We start from the raw sequence: 17754 nt of genomic DNA, 5'->3' as shown, positions 1-17754 counted from the left end.
TCTTTCGATCCACTTTGCGGCAAAGAAGGTGGATGTTTCCATCTGGTTTGTCCAAAAATTGATGAAACGTGCCGGCATCTACGTCTACAAGGTCCGGAAGGCATCGAACTGGAACGACAAACACAAAACGGTGGCCAAAACCCGTGCCAGGAAGCTGTACCGGAAGTAGCTGACGAAACCGAGGTGCGTCGTGATGAACGACGAGACTTGCATCAAGGTGGACACAAAGCAGTTGCTGGGGCAGGAGTTTTACGTTGCCACATCACGGTTGGCCGTTCCTGAGGAGGTAACGAAGAAGAAGGTGGACAAATTTGCCAAAAAGTTCTTGGTTTGGCAGGCCATCTGTGGGTGCGTCAAGATTAGCCAGCTGTCCATCACGACGGGTACCATCAACGTGCAAATCTACCGGGACGAGTGCCTCCAGAAGCGCCTCCTACTCTTCCTGCGGTCTCACGGAGGTGAGACGCTGTTTTGGCCGGTTTTTTCATACTATGAGACTTCGTAAAACACCTAAGGTGTTGGAGAATGAGCTGGCTTTGACGAAACAGTGGGTAAAAGTATCAAAAGAAGTCGCTCCCACCATTGCCCAAAACCTTATGAGTGGTGTCAAGGGCAAGGTGTGGGAATTCGGTTATAGAGAGGAGATCCAATAAAGAAATGGAGTAGAAACTTAACCTTAATGTTTTAGTTTATTCACTGAAAGTTTGAAGAACATCCGACCTAAAATGAATGTTTAACGACCATTGACAAAATTGTTCTGCATATTTTTCCGAATCTCAGTCTAAGTTTGGTAAAAACTAAGCAGTTTTTGTTTGTTTTGTTAAATTGGCCCTCTCTAATGGCCAATCATTAAAATTCTTCCTAGAATTCTACCATACCTCATTTTAAAAATAGCGGGTCCAATATTGTTCAAAAAAAGAAAGTATGAAAACGTCTCGCCTAACCTAAATAACGGTTGGCTTCGTGGTCGTGCGGTTAGCGGGGTCACCCGTCGTTGAGGCGTATTGTGAGTGCCACGAAGTAAGGGTTCAGTTCCCGCTACAGCCGGTGGAACTTTTCGCAACCCGGAAATTTCCCTACTGGTCTACTGGGTGTTATGTGTTGTCCGTTGTCTAGTGTTAAGTATTCAGTCTGTGTACAACCTCTGATTGAAGACGGTGTCAATTGTCTGTCTATAACCTAAATAACGTCTGAAACTAAGTTGTAGTTTCCCAGAAAAAAATCTCGAATTTAGATAAAAATAAAAAAATAAATGTTGCCGAACTATGGCCATAAATATGTTAGTCTTACGAATGGTTGCCATGGAGATTATTGCCAGAATATACGATCGCCATAAATAATATACGTTCGATATAATTTTGTACTATTGGATTTGTTTAAATACGCACAAATCATTTTTCTCTTGGAGTTGACTAATCCCAAGTAACAATTCAGCAACCATTTGGCATCCACTCTGATTTATGATGTTTTTATAAAGGCAATGAACAACCTATTTACCTTAAATACAGCATTTCAAAATGTAAAACATTCCTGATTGCATTCAACGTGTTTTTTGTTACTTCATACGTGAAGTTTACGATTTTCGGAGTTGGTTGGAAATGCTATCTAATATCAACATGAAGCTGTAGCAAAGATAAATACTAAGATGAAACTGTCGGAAGAAAAACTTTCCATTTGAGTGTCCTCTTTCACGGTCCCTTTCATCCAATGAATACCTCCCGTATTCAATGTAATTTTGTGGTTTTGCTGCCCCCTCGGTAGAGATGAAATTTTGCGCTCATTTTGATCAAAACAAACACAACAAAATCAGAGGCGTCCCATTTTTTAATTACTCGATTAACAACGAATCGATTTTTTTTTGTTGGCTGTGCTGACATTTTTCCACCAATGAGAGTGCAGCACATGTTTGAAACGATCGGTGATGATCCTCTGGAGAAGTCAATGCTTATATCGGCATGATATAACCGATTACAAATATTTTAATTTTCGGTTCGTTAATCGATTAATCGATAATTCGAATGAAAATCGGCCATCACTAGATGTATGTGAAACGTCATTTCAAATATATGGACCGTACATAAATAATGATACAATTTGAAAGGGACCGGGGCTCATCACAAATTACGTCCACACGGTAACCGAAATAAACACGAGTGTTCACCGGTTGGCTGTAGTGTGATAATTTACTAGCTAGAGAAAGTTCTGAAGAGGGTATGTTGATAGTTCCGCTAGAGTACGGCAGTGTGAAAATTGAATAGAAGTTGAAAATTAGCGAAGGGCCATTAATGCGACAGTACTAGTCAAACGCACACTCCTTTAACAAATTCACACATTAATGGATGAGGAGACTTGAAGCATTTCTTCAAATCTATAGCCAAAAGGGTGCGTTGGTCCGTTCGACAAAGAGTGGTAAAGAGCGGATTGAGTTTAGTATGACGGGAATTAGATTTTAACCATGTTCAAGATATTGGTTTTTATATCCCGAATTCTGAATAAGATTAAGCCACAGAATCGTTCATATGTGCATATAAGCATGCAAAATATTCGTTGTCTAAATTACATTGATAATTGCATTTCAATTCTTCGCAGATTTTCTTAAGAATATTCTGTCCTTTAAATAATTCAAAAATTTACTCAGAGTACGTTTCTGAAATCATCTAAATATTCTTGGTTTTCCCCCTAAAAACTCCACCATTCACTTCTTATCCTTTATAATTCTCCTAACAATTTTGATAAGTCAATTTCTGTACAATTTCTTTAAAATGTGTCTCCGAATATTCACGGTATTTCCTTCAAAATAATACTAGATATGACATGAGAATTGCATTGGAATTAGGCTCAGCATTATCTTAGACAAAGTAATGAAATTGGGTTGTTAGCGGAATGCTTAAATAAAACAGCAAAAAAGGTTATCTTCCATTTAATTAATTTTGGAATCTATGACAGATACGTATTTCAACTACAATGTGCAGTCTTCATCAGTGTCATTCCTACTAAAGAACTTATCAAAATCTAACCCCCTTAAGTACTTATCCCGTAGGAAAAAATGTCAAGACCACAGGTATACATGTAAAATCGGAACCTACCTAACTAAAAAAACAAAGATTTAAGTAAGGAAAAGAGAAAAAAATATACAACTCTCTAATAAGAAAAAAATCCAAAAGGCTTGGTAGCCATCATAATGAAGTAATGAAATTGGCTCGTTAGCGAAATGCTTAAATAAAACAGCAAAAAAGGTTATCTTCCATTTAATTCCACGTAATTAATTTTGTGGTATTAAATGGAAGATAAATTCTGAAAATTCCCTTGGTATTCTTCTTAGAATTCCCATGCAATTTTCCAGAGAATTCCGTTAGAATTGTACGCAGAGTTTGATTACTTGGAACACTTTTCGGAAAGGATCACATCATTTTTGCAGTTTAAAATGACACATCCTACTACTCGAACTTTGCCGTGGAACAATTTTTTGATTTATTTTCTCGAGGAAACAGGATCTTATTCATGCAAAGCTTGAAAAAATTTTGAAGTTTTTGGGTCATTTTTGTAAAATTGCTGGTAGAAGGTTGTCCCAAAACTGCTCGACAATATGATTAATTCACTTGGAACTCAGTTCTACATTTTCTTGGAACTATCCTCAGAATTATTTTCTTTTAGTTTTCCCTCAAAGTTAAAAATCAGTCTTGAATGTTTATCAGAATTTCCTTTAAATTCTAGTTAGAACTATTTTAAATTTTTTCACAAAATTTCCGAGAAATCTTTTTTTTTTCATGATTCGTTTTTCGTTGATATTGTTTTCCGTACTGAGTACAAATTCTACAGACGCTACACGGGAAAAAAAAGTCCGATTCCATTTTCATGAATAAAAAATCATGAAATGAAAAAAAACTTGCCATCCCATGAAATCATAACAATGATTCATGATTTCGTGATGGAAATTCTAGATTTCATAATGCAGCGGAATCATGACCATTATAAGCGTTACCTGGCAAACCGTGTTCATCGCACTACATAGATATCTCTTATACAAGTACTGATATTTAAGTTGTCAAAGTATGCCTTAATGATCTCAAGGTTCTTGGTTCGAATCCAGTCTGATGCTTTATTTAATTTCTTTTACATATTTTGCTTTAAAAGCTAAAAGTTAAATTCATGCACTTAGTTCATGATTTCAACTCGGATGATTCATGATTTCGGGAATCTTGGGTGCGTTACGCAAACATAGCTCATGATATCATGCAAAGAGGCCGATGTCAATTATACAAGGTCTGGCTCAACCGGCTTATTAGTATTAGTGAAATGTGGAAATGTTTAGTGGTGTTCGTATTTCATCGCAATGTTTATCTTTTTACACGAAACAACTGTTTTCTGTGACGACACGTCTGCAATTCGCAGTATGGAATGTTGTGCTGCCGTGACATCGTCATTCGTTTGCTCAGTAATGTTTACAAGATTTTTGCTTCTAACACCAGCAAGCTGCCTGTTGTTCCAGACCTTGTATAATTGACATAGCAGGGAGGCAGTTCCCACACCTGGACCATACACTGAGGCAAATAAAATTATAAATTTAATAAGGCTTCCACTTATGAACGACACATCAAGAGTCACATGTGAAAATGGCATATAAGCTTTTTGTAAACAAAGCTTTGTAAGCCCTTTTCTCATTAACCGAGGATGGTCGACGCAAACCAACAACATCATCGGGAAGGAGAAAGTTTCCCCTACTCGGTGATGTTTATGGTTTGCGTTAGAGTCACATGGGTCATATGTTGTTCTTGACATATGAAATTCATAAGCGTGACTTTAATGATTTTCGTCTAACATGAGGTTGCTCTTATAGCGGCGCCGGTGGTGTAGTGGTAAGCGTGATTATCTCTCACCCCAGCAGGCCTGGGTTCAATCCCAGTTGGCACCGCCGGGTCAACATCGGGTTGAGGTTTGATAGAAGTCAGGTTGGTGTCGGCTTGCCTTAGATTTTTCGCCGGAATGTCGACCAGAGCTAACCCCTCTTGTGATGAAAATTACACATCGATCTTTAAAAAGATGTCTTTAGGAAAAGCATCAAAATTCGCATTTTCCTACGCTTTTGAATACCATACAGTCAATGCAACATATATTATATGAGTGTCAAAATATTATGCACCCAGCCTAAAATATGCAGCCATTCTTGTAAATCTCTAAGCCACGTCTCTCCCGATTGAAAAGTGCTACTCCCGTCATAACACTGTGCACCAGTGATGCAAAATATCATGACACTCACGTGACACTCGTCTACCCATTAACCGACTATCGCTGACAGATCGTTTTGTCACGCAGTGAGAGGTAGAGCCATGGCAAACAACAATCACCAGTAATGGTCGCTGCTCACAAGCAAAACGTTACACTCGCTGCTGATGATGAAAAGCACAACGAAAACAGTGAAGACTTCTGCAGTACGATCATGAGAAAAAGCGAAAAGACAGAATAAAATGAAAACAATGCTTACGCATTCCAAGTTCGTCTCGGCAGGCGCGACTGTGTGAGTTACAAACAAAGCAGACAACATTAAACGGAAGCTGTTGGGCTCACTCACCAACACACTCACATAAGCAAGCAAAGCAGCAACTGCTTCAAAACGAGCATAGATGAGTGTCGTGATTGTCGGGAATGACCAGATCGGTTATGGATCACAACCGAAGACGACATTCACCAGTTGCTTTTTACTTCTTTCGTCAACTTGATGGATGGTCATGGAGATAGCTTCGACGAGCACATTGATAGGAATGTACAAAGCGTTACTACCATCAGCTGTTTGACGATCGCCTCTTCGTGAAGAGTGAAGAGCGAAGAGTGGGTGAGATAAATGACAAAATCGCTTATTGCGACTCTCATGCAGCAACATTGGCTGGTATTCCCGAGCAAAGTCTGAGATCAAATTGAAATCTAAATTTGATGTTGTGATTTCGGTGATAATGATAACTCAAGTTGCTGTCGCTTTGACATATCAAAATTGAGAGCAAACAAATCTTCCTGTGACATCACATTGAAAACTATTTCTGCTTTCAGTGAAAGCAAACTGAAAATTAAATTTGTTATCAATTTTTCCGGTTGATAACAAAACAAGTATTCAATTTGTTGTTATGCTAAGGCAATGAAAACAAACCCGCAACAACATATTTTTGAAGAGCATATGTACAGCAAAATGAAAACAAAATTTGGTATCAAATTTGTCCATTGCGTAAACTGAAATCAAATTATGATTTCAGTTTGATGTTGATATCAAAACTTGATTTCAATTTGCTGTCATTTTGATGCTGGACTTTGCTCGGGTTATGTGTCAAACATAATCTCCACAATCTTTTCTTGTTGCATACACAAACAAAATATTATTATAATATCTTATTATTCCATAATTTCATAAAACATTTGTTTAGCCAAAATGAATGGAAGGCCCAGTATTTTTCGATAGGTCGGAGTTCTGGACAATTTGGCGGATTGATGTCTTTGGGCACAAAATTGATATTGTTCATCCGATACCATTCCAATACCGATTTTGCATAGTAGGACGAGGCTAACCCTGGCCAAAACACTGTTGCTTCAAAAATGATAGTAGACGTTTTTGGAGGCGCTCATTTAGCTAAATTTCTTAATTCACAGTTCCGGTTGAGACGAAAATCTCACTTCGTTTACCGTAACTACAGATTGCTTGCCAAATCATAAATGTTTTGGCAAACTTCGAAATTTTTTCCTGATTAAATATATCTGTCACATCAAATTTATCACGGGCAGTGAAAAATTCCAATCTCGATAATTGTAGAAAGTCAGCTTTGACGTTTGTTTCCTTATCCATTACACAGCAATCAAATTTGGTTAGAATTTCCAAATACAGCTTTCTTGCGCGTGTTATGGCCACCAAATTCTGCCATTCATCACGATTGGGGAACTTCTGGACCTTGTACGTATGTAATTCAGCACGACCTTTCACTTTCGGGACATAACTTTTTGAAACATCCAACTTTTTAGTCACATCCTTACCGAAGCATTCGGATTACTTTTGAATGCACATTTTTACCTAGGATATGAGTATTTAAGGGGGTTAGATTTGGATACGTCTTTAGTGGGAATGACACTGATGAAGACTCCACATTGTAGTCGAAATACGTATCTGTCATAGATACTTACCTTACTAATCAAGCTAAGGCCTTGATGTCCTCTGCTGTGCGAAGAAGTCGTCTCCACTCTACTCGATCCATGTGCCTCTTCTTCTTGTTCATGTTGTTTCGCTTTCTAAAACCATTTTCACTGGGTCGTCGTGTGGCATTCTTACAACGTGCCCAACCCACCGTAGTCGCTCAATGTTTGCAATGTGGACGATTGATGGTTCTCCCAGCAGCTGGTGCAATTCGTGGTTCATTCGCCTCCTCCACGTTCCTTCATCCATCTGCACTCCACCGTAGATGGTACGCAACACCTTCCGTTCCGTTGGTCCTCCACGAGCATAGTCCAGGTCTCGTGGCCGTAGAGGACCACCGGTCTAATCAGCGTCTTGTAGACAGTCAACTTCGTGCGGTGGCGAATTTTATTCGACCGGAGCGTCCTCCGGAGTCCAAAGTAGCCATAATGCGTCTTTGAATTTCTCTGCTGGTATCATTTTCGATACACGAACTCATCGACCACCTCGATTTCGTCACCGTCAATCTGAACTCGGGATGGGAGGCTAACATTGTCTTCCCTAGAACCGCTTCCTTTCATGTATTTTGTCTTTGATGCGTTGATGGCAAGTCCAATCCGCCTAGCTTCAGCCTTCAGTCTGATGTACGTTTCCGCCATCGCATCGTCTCAAAGTTCCGTGCCATGATGTCAATGTCATCGGCGAAGCCAAGAAACTGGATGGACTTCCTGAAGATCGTGCTACTCGTGCCTATCCCAGCTCTTCTGATTACACCTTCTAACGCGATGTTGAACAGCAAACACGAAAGTCCATCACCCTGCCGTAACCCCCTTCGAGATTCAAAGGGACTCGAGAGTGTTTTCGATACTCGAACAACGCACATCACTCGATCCATCGTCGCCTTGACCAATCGCGTCAGTTTATCCGGAAATCCGTACTCGTGCATAATCTGCCATAGCTGATCTAAATAGATCTCTGTCATAGATACCAAAATGAATTAAGTGGAATTAAATGGAAGATAACCTTTTTTGCCGTTTTATTCTGTTGGACGTTTTAGCTTACTGGACCTGATTTTCGACCTGCACCGGGCTTGTGTTCCATGGTCAAACGTCCGTCAAACCGTTTTAACACTCTTGAAACAGTAGTATGCATTATCCCGAATCGTTTCCGAGTTCGCAGTAGGATAATGTGTGCGAGCAATATCTTTGCACGGTTGCTTTGTTCAATGTACAATTTCAAATTTACAGGATGTAAAAAATACACATTAAAGTATAATGCAACAAAATTTGATAATTTTTTTTTTATCGTATGCAGGATGAGTTACGGGCAAATGTCAGTGATGCAAAAATTACGTGGACATTAGGTTTTGAATCTCTCAAGATCTGCCCTCTTTTCACGTGCAACTTTCACTGATTGATAACTATTAATTTTCCACACAATAAAACAAAATCAAACAACCTCATTTTGATAATCTCATTTATGACACTGATCATCTACAAGTAACCAAAAACCACTAAAACTACCCCACTGAATAAGCCACAAAACAAAGCCGCAGAGCATACCGAGCAAATGGGGGGCAAGGCAATTCCCAAGATACCCACCGCGGTGGCCAATTTTCGTTTGTCCACGCATACACACACGCATCGTTCTGACAGTTAGAGGAACCAACCACCCACCTTTCCTCCAAGAAACCCGCTTAAACTGCTCTCCAGCTTTCGGTTCTGTTTCTGAAATTGTGCCATAACTATTTGCTTTATTAGTCGTAAAAAACCTATAAAATCTGTTTCCACGCTGCCTCCGATGAACTGACGGCGCGGCGAGACGGGGTGAGCGCTTTAGTGTCTTTTCCTCTATCTCTTTCATGGCCGATTTCTATGTAATGTGCTGAATTGGCCGCACGCTCTGCCTTCTTTTCGCTCGGAAGAAACGATACGGTAATGGCAGCATTATTATGTGTTATGATATTTAAATGGGCATTCCATACCCCCGAAATCCAACAACTAGCCAATTGACAGAAACTGTCGGAGGGGAAAGGTAGAGGGTAACATGCGTGCCAAAGAAGGAGGTGTAACGCAACAAGTGTTGATGGAGCGAAAAAATTGATATTTAAACAAACATAGAGTCATAACCATTTCCGCATATAAAAAGCGCTTGAGATTTACCCACCATGTTAGCTGATAATATGAAGAGGAACATATTGCAATCATTAAACTTCCCCTTTCCTTTGCGTTTACAGTCCTGTCGCTGAGAAACACCCAGGAAGAGGAACCCCCAGATCCTCAACTGATGCGCTTGGACAACATGTTGATCGCGGAAGGTGTCGCTGGACCGGAGAAAGGCGGTGGTGCAGGTGCGGCGAACGGTAAGTTGCCCTGAAGCACGTTATTTATTCATCCATATTTTCCGTTCAAAATCCCCGACAGACTTTATGTCGCAGTCGGACCTTCCCGGTCAAGACAATGCCATCGAACACTCAGACTATCGGGCTAAGTTGGCGCAAATACGCCAGATTTACCACCAAGAGCTGGAGAAGTACGAACAAGCATGCAGCGAGTTTACCACGCACGTTATGAACCTACTTCGCGAACAGAGCCGTACCAGGTGGGTGTAAAATGCTTTATTTACGACCGGGCTAGCGGAATAAATGACAATCTTCTCCGTTTGTGTCTTCATTTAGGCCCATCACGCCGAAGGAGATTGAGCGAATGGTGCAAATTATTCACCGGAAATTCAGCTCCATTCAGATGCAGCTGAAACAGTCCACCTGCGAAGCTGTTATGATCTTGAGGTGAGTGTTGGGTTTTGGTGAATGATGTTATCTTTTCTTTCCGCATAGATTCGAATCAGATTGGTTCACCCTAATTGAAGTTTCTATTAACCCATTATCAGCAATCATTTGAAAAACGATTGATTTATTTCGTTGAAACACCAAAGATTTCAGAGAAATTCAAACCAGTTTTTACTCCCATGTCTGTCTCGTAACTCCTCAGAATTCTGCAAAGGTAGTCAGGGACCCTCGTTCTATTGAGCAATTTCACCAAACTTATGATTTTAAATTGGCTCAGTACTTGACTAGCCCATTGGTCCCATGCACTGGCAACGAGATTTTTTTACAAAAAAAAAGTCAATTTGAAAAATTTCTTATGACCTTTTCCACTCCCATCCTCGTACTAGAAACTGTAAAAGTTTGTGTTTGTTTTAATTTGCCTTATAAATTTGACAGAGTTTGATAAGGAGTTCAAGGAATTGCCTAAGTTTCGGAACCGAAGGTCTTCTACTTCCTGAGCCAAAAAATTGAGCATGTTTCTTCGGGACCCCCAAATGTTCTTAGTGTTAATCTATGGTTCCATGTCACATGACGAATCGATCCGACGCGACCTTCTCCGATTCGCATGAAACTTTGTACAATTGTTTGCTATGGTTAATTATTCACATTTGAGCTAAAATTCGGCTATTTTGAATCTCGCAAAATACTTCAATGGTGTATTTGAAAATTTTCAACAAAATGTAATCATAATTTGAACACGTCTCTTCCAATCGAAATTCCGTTTCTGTTGGAAAAAATAGTAAATTTTTAGGAAAAATATTCATGGTGAAAAATTTCAAGTAATTTTGGGTAAAAATTCCGAACAAGGGTTTATAGTAAACCTTAAATAACAAAAACTAACTTCTACAATGTTTGAATATATTCAGTAAAAATCTTGTAGAAAATTCTATTTTCTGTGAAATTTTCAAGATAGACAATTAAAAATACTAAAAATTATTGAACAACAACTTTTGGGCAATTTTTGAACTTTTTGTTTTATCAATCTTTTTGTGAAATTGTATGATAAATATTTTCGGCGGCGGCGTGATATGTTGTTTTCTGCCGCCGGCGGCGGCGTTGGTCGGCGTGAGTTTATTTGGGTCACTCAAATTATGAGTAAATTTTCCGACACCTTCCCGGGCAAAACTTCTCGAATATGGGGAAAATTTAAAAAAAATTGTACACATGTTAGAAGTGTACTAGTAGGCAGACTAAAACCACAATCAGTTTTCCTCATATTCGAGAAGTATTCCTCGGAAAAACGTCGGAAAATTTACTTACTCTACAGGGCTGGTAGCGAGTCACTTTTTAGTGACTTGGTCACTTTTTTCAAGCCAGTCACTAAAAAGTCTCTTTTTTTAAGGCCAAGTCACTAAAGTCACTTTTTCTTGTAATAAGTCACTATTTCAAACTTTTTTAAAAGTGAATTTATTTCAAGATTGATCATTCTTCTGGATTGGCCTATATTTTGTTCTATTTTTTGAACAATTCGACCTTGTTTTTTTTTTACGTTTAATCATTCTTCTCTATCTACAAGATGTCCAATCATTTGGCTAAATAAAGTTCCCTGAGTTTTTCAGGTTTTTCCATAAAATGTGTTAAAAATATGTTTTTAACGCAAACGTTTTTAAGACATGACAATCAGTTCAAAAAAAAGCTTTAGCTCAAATCCATTAAATGTTGAAGTTGAACACTTACTTCATTTTAGTAAGTCTAAGATCACAACATTTTTAATGTCTTGACGTTTCGTACTATCAAAAATGTGGAAACTTTAATGGAGTTCTATTGATCTCAGAAAAACTAGATCTAGAGATCTTTGGGGAAATCCAGAGATCTTAAGGGGAAGTCCCCAAAACTTTAGCCCAGACTATTGAATTGGATTAAAAATCGATAACCGTGAGTTTGGACAAATTCTGGATAGATCCATGAGGTGCTGAAATAAAATCGAGAACCCTTAAGATGTTCCGAGAGATTCAGTATAGACCCTTAAGAAATTTAATGAAAACTTCAGAAATATTTCAAGAACTTCACAGAAATCCAGAGAATTCCAGGGAAGTTTAAAGGTGTTTACGAGAATTCATTTTATTTCAAGCAGAACTGAAATCTTCATTAGATTTGAGAGTTTTAGGGAAGCTCTGAGAACATGAAGACAGATCAGAGAATCAAAGGGCAGTTCGAAAAATTCGGTTTGTTCAGAGAAAATTTCTGGAACGCAATAAAAATTATATGAACATCCGGAAAATGTGAGAGTATTTCAAGAGGGTTATATCATGGGAATTTCAAGATCTATTGAAAATTCGGAAGTTTAGCTAAGTTGATTAGAGATCATCAACGAAGTTCCATTAATTAAAAAAACGAGAACCGATATTTTCAAGAAATTCAAGAAAACTTCTAAGAAATTTAGATATTTTTGATTGTTTCATTATATTCAATTAAATTCTGAGTACTTCGAGGACGATAACATTTCCCATTAACTTAAGGAAATTTGCAGCGACTTACAAGGAGTTCCTTGGAATTATAGGATATTCCAAGAATTCTATGATTGATCCGAAATTTTTAGAAGCTTCAGGGAATTATATAGATATAAATATATATCAGAAAATTTACCGGAACATTTGATCAATTTAGAGAAATTAAGGTAAGCATAGAAAACTTCTTACAGGGAAAATTAGTGATTTAAGGCAAAATTCCGTGAGCTTTTATAAACATAAGGAAAATTGTATAACTTAAAGGCAATTTAATCAATTACAGTAAAATGGTGGGTTCTTTAAAAAATACTAAGGCAGGGCACTCTAGAGAATTTGAAGGAAATTGAGAAATATTTTGGGCAGTTTTAAAAACATCAGAAAACTCTAGACTATTGAAGAAGTTATGAATTAGTTTCGATGATTTGAACTTCACACAAATTTTGAGAACTTCAGTGAAAATCATAGATTAATTAGCTGCGGAGCGGAAGCCTAAAGAAGTTCCTGAAATTTCAGAATAACTTCGAAAATTACACAGAAGTACAGAGATCCTCAGAAACATTTCAAGAACTTCATAAAAGTCTATGGAACCTAAGGGAAGATCCGAGAACTTCAGGAACTTTTATGAACATTTCGGGAGCATCTGTTTGATAAAGCTCCAAAAACAAAAGGAATTTCAGGGGGGTTCAGTTCAATTACTTTCACTAAATTAGCGGGAAATTTCAAAAGTTCCCAGATTTTCAGAGAACTTTAGAGATGTTAAGAAAATTATTGAGTTTTTAACATAAGTCCAAAAGTTCATGCAAGCTTAAACATTTTTAGAACAGTTCAATTACATACATGGTAATACAACAAGGTTCATGAGAACTTCAAACACTTCAGAGAAGTTTCGAGAACTGCGAAAAAGATATTGATCTCGCTAATAAAGCTCTAAACAAAAAAAAAAATCAAGAAAGAACAGGTATCCTCACAGCAGAGATATTCCAGAGCAGGGAAATTACATACATTTTAAAAAAGTTTCTAGAAATTCAGTGCATTGTTAACACTTTAGAGAAGATTCATGATCGTTTGGAGAATTGTGGAAACTTTAGGAAGTCCGAAAAAGTTTAGAGAAGTTAAAAGAAATTATGAGAAGTATTGCGCGCTTAAGGTTATTTTCTCAAACTACAAAATAACTTCCAGGCAGTTTAATTAAATTCAGGAATATTTAGATTTTTTCCCAGAACTCCCGTGGAATGAGGTCGTTAGAAATTATAATAAAATTCCATGAGCCTTTAAACTGTTCAAGGGATTTGACTCCAGATTCTTGAAAATTTCTTGAAGTATTATAACTTTTCAGGTAAGAATTTATAAATTTGTGTATTTGTTTCTGAAGATAAATCCATTCTGGATCTATAAAGTTCAATGTGTGAATGAAAATAACTAGGAATATTACATGTTTTTATTTTAAATTGCATTCTTAGTAAGAAAATTATTAAATTTCATGAGTAATGATAAGATTCCCTGCGAATTCCCGGTTTTCAGTTTTTTTCAGGCAGTAGACACTTGGAGGTTTAGTCATAAACTTTCTATTGCATCTTTCGCTTTAAAGGTTCCTATCGTACATATTTAAGTGTTTTTGAGATTCTAATTGAGTAAGTCTAAAACATCAAACATTCATTTGGTATGCCAATCAGAACGATTAATTTTCTTCCCTTAGGTCACTTTTTAGTCACTTTTTTACAACTTAAGTCATTATTTGGTCACTTATTTCTTCAATATGGTCACTAAAATCACTATTTGTGACAGCATTCATCGCTACCAGCCCTGACTCAAAAAGTGACATACATTTTCGCGAATTTGAGTAACATGAACTCAAATATGAGTAACTCTTACTCAGTTTTGAGCCGTTTTCATTGGCTTTGCGCGCGGAATTTGTTTAGAAAAGTATGTCAAGTACTTCTAAAATTGCAGGAGGTGGAGTCGTATGGCAAAGTGTTACAACCCTTTTATTAAGTATAAGAAAAGTACGTTATGTAGGGGTGGATAGTATTTAAAAGCAATCTGTTGTATAACGTAACATTTTAATGGGTCCTAGGAATTCTTTCATTTATTGAGCATTACACGTTATTAATATGTTGATAGCGATACATTATATGCTTTTATTACTTTGGTACATATTTGAATCTACACGCATTGCAGTCATGTAACTTTGTGTTTATGTATTTGAAGATGATGTCTTTCGGATATACGTAGAATCCCGCACAACTTGTAAGAGATTTAAAAAAGCTCAAATATCATCGTGTTGTTAATAATAGTCACTTATTCACCTTTATGTTAATCCGATCCTCGTCAACTCTATTTTTGCAAATGCTGTAATCGTCATGAATGAATATTGTTTTGTCCACATTGTTAGGGTGGATGCCTGACCAACGTGCAGATACGGTCAGCCCAGCTATGTTAAAAATTCGTTCACTTTGTGAGGTGACGAACGAGCCACTCTAATAAAGAAAAAAACTTCAAGGGACAGCCCTATAGGGTTGTACGCAATGGTGACGTAGGACTACAAGATCTTGTATAATAAATTTTATTTGTTAACTGCAGGAAGAGCTTGTGTTTTGTGTAGGAATCGGAATTTGAGCGGGGTTCTATCTGTTTACACTCTTTGGTATGACGTGCTTGGCATAGATGGCCCACAGCGACTCACGAAGCGGTGCGGCTTCTTCCTCCTTCTATGGATGCTCATGTGGGTTGCAGCACGCTTCTTGCCATTCGTTGTGAACTGGAGAACACCACCACCACTCACCACGCGGTGATTGAATAAACACCGTTTGGTGAGACCAGATGGAATTCAACTTTGGGAATATTAGTTATCATAGCAACAATTGCACATTCGTTAAATTTTCAATAGGGAAATTCTGAAAAATGATAAAGTCTTAAATTTAACAGATGCGATCTGATCGATTGGTGATAAAATTATTGAAATTGGTCCAGGGGCAGCTGAGATATTAACGTTCAAAATCTTTCATAATTTTGTTACATGTTCCATTTTCGGTTTTCACAAAGTGTACCCCCATATAGAAATCACAGACGTAGTCCTACGTCAAAAGTCACTCTAATAAAGAAAAAAAAATCGTTCACTTGGCGTGCTGGTTTCGAGCACACACAATACCTTGCGAACCAAAGTTACTTCAGCTTTCTAATTTTCCAAAAGCATAGAATATCTCCATCTAAAACGTTGTTCGGGCATGACGTAATGCGCAGGATCTATAGGTGAGGCAGAAGGAAACTCTAGTTCACTGTTTCATTCATCCGGTGTTTTCGTCGAATCGAGCGAAAGAAAGAGTCAGCTAGTTTCCTTCTGCCTCACCAATAGATCTTCGCTCATCGAGATGAAACCACTAAACTGAGATTTTTGACGTTTGATCAGCGCACCAAAACACTATCTCGAACAAGTGCGAGCAGGAGGAAAAATAATGATTCATCCCCCTGTGAGCTAGATACAGGGTGGCCAGCGAGCCGGGAAAACCGGGAATACCGGGAAATATCCAGCAACTTGAAAAGTAACCGGAAAACCCCGGGAATTCGATGAGAGAACCGGGAAAAATAAATTAGACACACCATAGGAATATATTTTCACACCAGAATTTGAGAATAAACCATTAAAACAGAGTGATTTTTTACCAAATGAATGTTTTTCTCTCTTTGCTGCATTTTCTTCAGATTCCCACTTTATTGTTTTTAAAATTTAATCACTCAGCAATATTTCAAATTGTTTTGCGATTCAATTTCAGATGTAAAGTGCATGAGCCTTAAAACAAAATATTGAAGATGCTGGACTTAAGAAACAAATATTTGTAAAGACTGAAACTGAACTATTATTTCCCGGGTTTTAATTTTATTATAAATTCTCATGATATGAATTTCAGAATGAACTTGGAATTTTGCTTTGAATTATAGAATTCTTTTAAAATTAACCAGAAAACACTCTGCGTAATAATTACCATTGAATTCTTTTTGGAATTTCCTTGAAACCCCTTCTAAGAAATTGTTTGGAATCCGTCTTAGAATTCACTTAAACATATTCGGAGACTTTGATTTCATTGAAATCCTTTTCAAACTTTTCTTATAACTGTAGCATAAATCTTTCGAAATTTGAAATTATTTAGGAACCTCTTGGAGTATTCTAAAGAATTTCTTTCTGATTATTAGCAATTTTTTTGCAATAAATTTTGTTGGAGCTCTTTGATGAATCATTCACACTAGGGTTGAAATTATCGCCAGAATACTCTTAGAACTCTGTTTCTAGTTGAATTCTCATCTTAATTCTCTAAGGATTCTTCAAAAATTACCTAATAATTTAATTTAGAACTTGCAAGCTTCTCCACAGAAATCCCTCCAAATTCTTCTAACAATTTCTAAGGACTTCATGTCAGAATAATTCTAGAACTCTGCTCTGAACTTCTCCTTCGAAAACTATGTGGGATCCTCCTCAATAGTTTTTTTTTTAAAATCAACACTTTGAATACTTTTAAATTTTACTGAAAATTCCAGGGTTTGTCCGCAAGATACTATCGATTGTTCTGTAATTTGTTTTAACTCTTAAAATACTTCCAAGTCTCAAAACCTTGACAATTATGACTGCACGACTATTTCATAAATATGGAATAATAATAATAAATCATAAGATGTATCGATCATAAAAAGTGGTAGAATTCGATTTATCAAAGTATCTCGAAAGATCAATAAATCGTTCTGAATACATTAAGTGACTCATTTAGTTGAATTTTTCCTATAGCTTTAGAAAACATTTTCTGTAATTTGGCTTTCATTTTTCCCACAAATAACCACTGAATATACAGTTGGCCACGTTTTAAAAAAAGCGTACAATTTCGTTTCTTGTTGAATATTAACAACCGGGAAATTTTTAAGATTTGAACTGGAAAAACCGGGAATTTCAAAATGAAAAGTCACTGGCCACCATTGAGGCTACTCAAAAATGAGTCAGACGTACTCGTTTTCATAACTACTTTTGAAACGTCAAACGTTTTGATTTCTCGCGTCACTTTTCAAAAGGTCCTAAGTAACAAATGTAAGCAAATCGAGTTACCCGATGCTCTTCTATCATTGTATGTGATGCAAAAACATGCTTCCAAATTTACTTTCATTTATTTAAGATAATTATTGATCAAAAATTGTCCAATTTACAGTTTGAAATGATGGGTACATGATTGTTACTTCGGTCATTCAGACTGCCTAACATGATTGGTGCTCATTTTCTAAAGGCGGGGCCAACCTAAAGTTAGGTATTCTACTCTGAAATCTGTGAAAGGGAATCTAGTATCATGTAGACAAAA

At 37.2% G+C, this 17754-nt stretch overlaps 1 protein-coding gene across 5 annotated transcripts in view; it reads left to right on the top strand.

Annotated features, from left to right (window-relative positions):
- Positions 1-17754, top strand: part of exd (extradenticle) — a 145990-nt gene that overhangs the window by 93644 nt on the left and 34592 nt on the right. For 3 of the 5 annotated variants that reach the window (XR_010518765.1, XM_065236999.1, XM_065237010.1), the window contains 3 exons: positions 9384-9509; positions 9571-9748; positions 9825-9935. Coding sequence is in view for 4 of the 5 variants with exons in the window: in XM_065236999.1 (XP_065093071.1) it covers positions 9384-9509; positions 9571-9748; positions 9825-9935 (415 nt within the window). In the remaining variant the exon portion in view is untranslated. The remainder of the gene's footprint in view (positions 1-9383; positions 9510-9570; positions 9749-9824; positions 9936-17754) is intronic. The other 2 variants (XM_065237016.1, XM_065237022.1) reach the window with 1 other exon arrangement.

This window comes from Ochlerotatus camptorhynchus, unplaced genomic scaffold (assembly GCF_037179485.1).
Source record: "Ochlerotatus camptorhynchus isolate MF236.1 unplaced genomic scaffold, CSIRO-AGI_Acam_v1.1 ptg000041l, whole genome shotgun sequence".
NCBI classification, from domain to species: domain Eukaryota; kingdom Metazoa; phylum Arthropoda; class Insecta; order Diptera; family Culicidae; genus Ochlerotatus; species Ochlerotatus camptorhynchus.
Note: the sequence above shows the minus strand (reverse complement) of the source record. Positions and strands in the feature narration are given on the sequence as shown.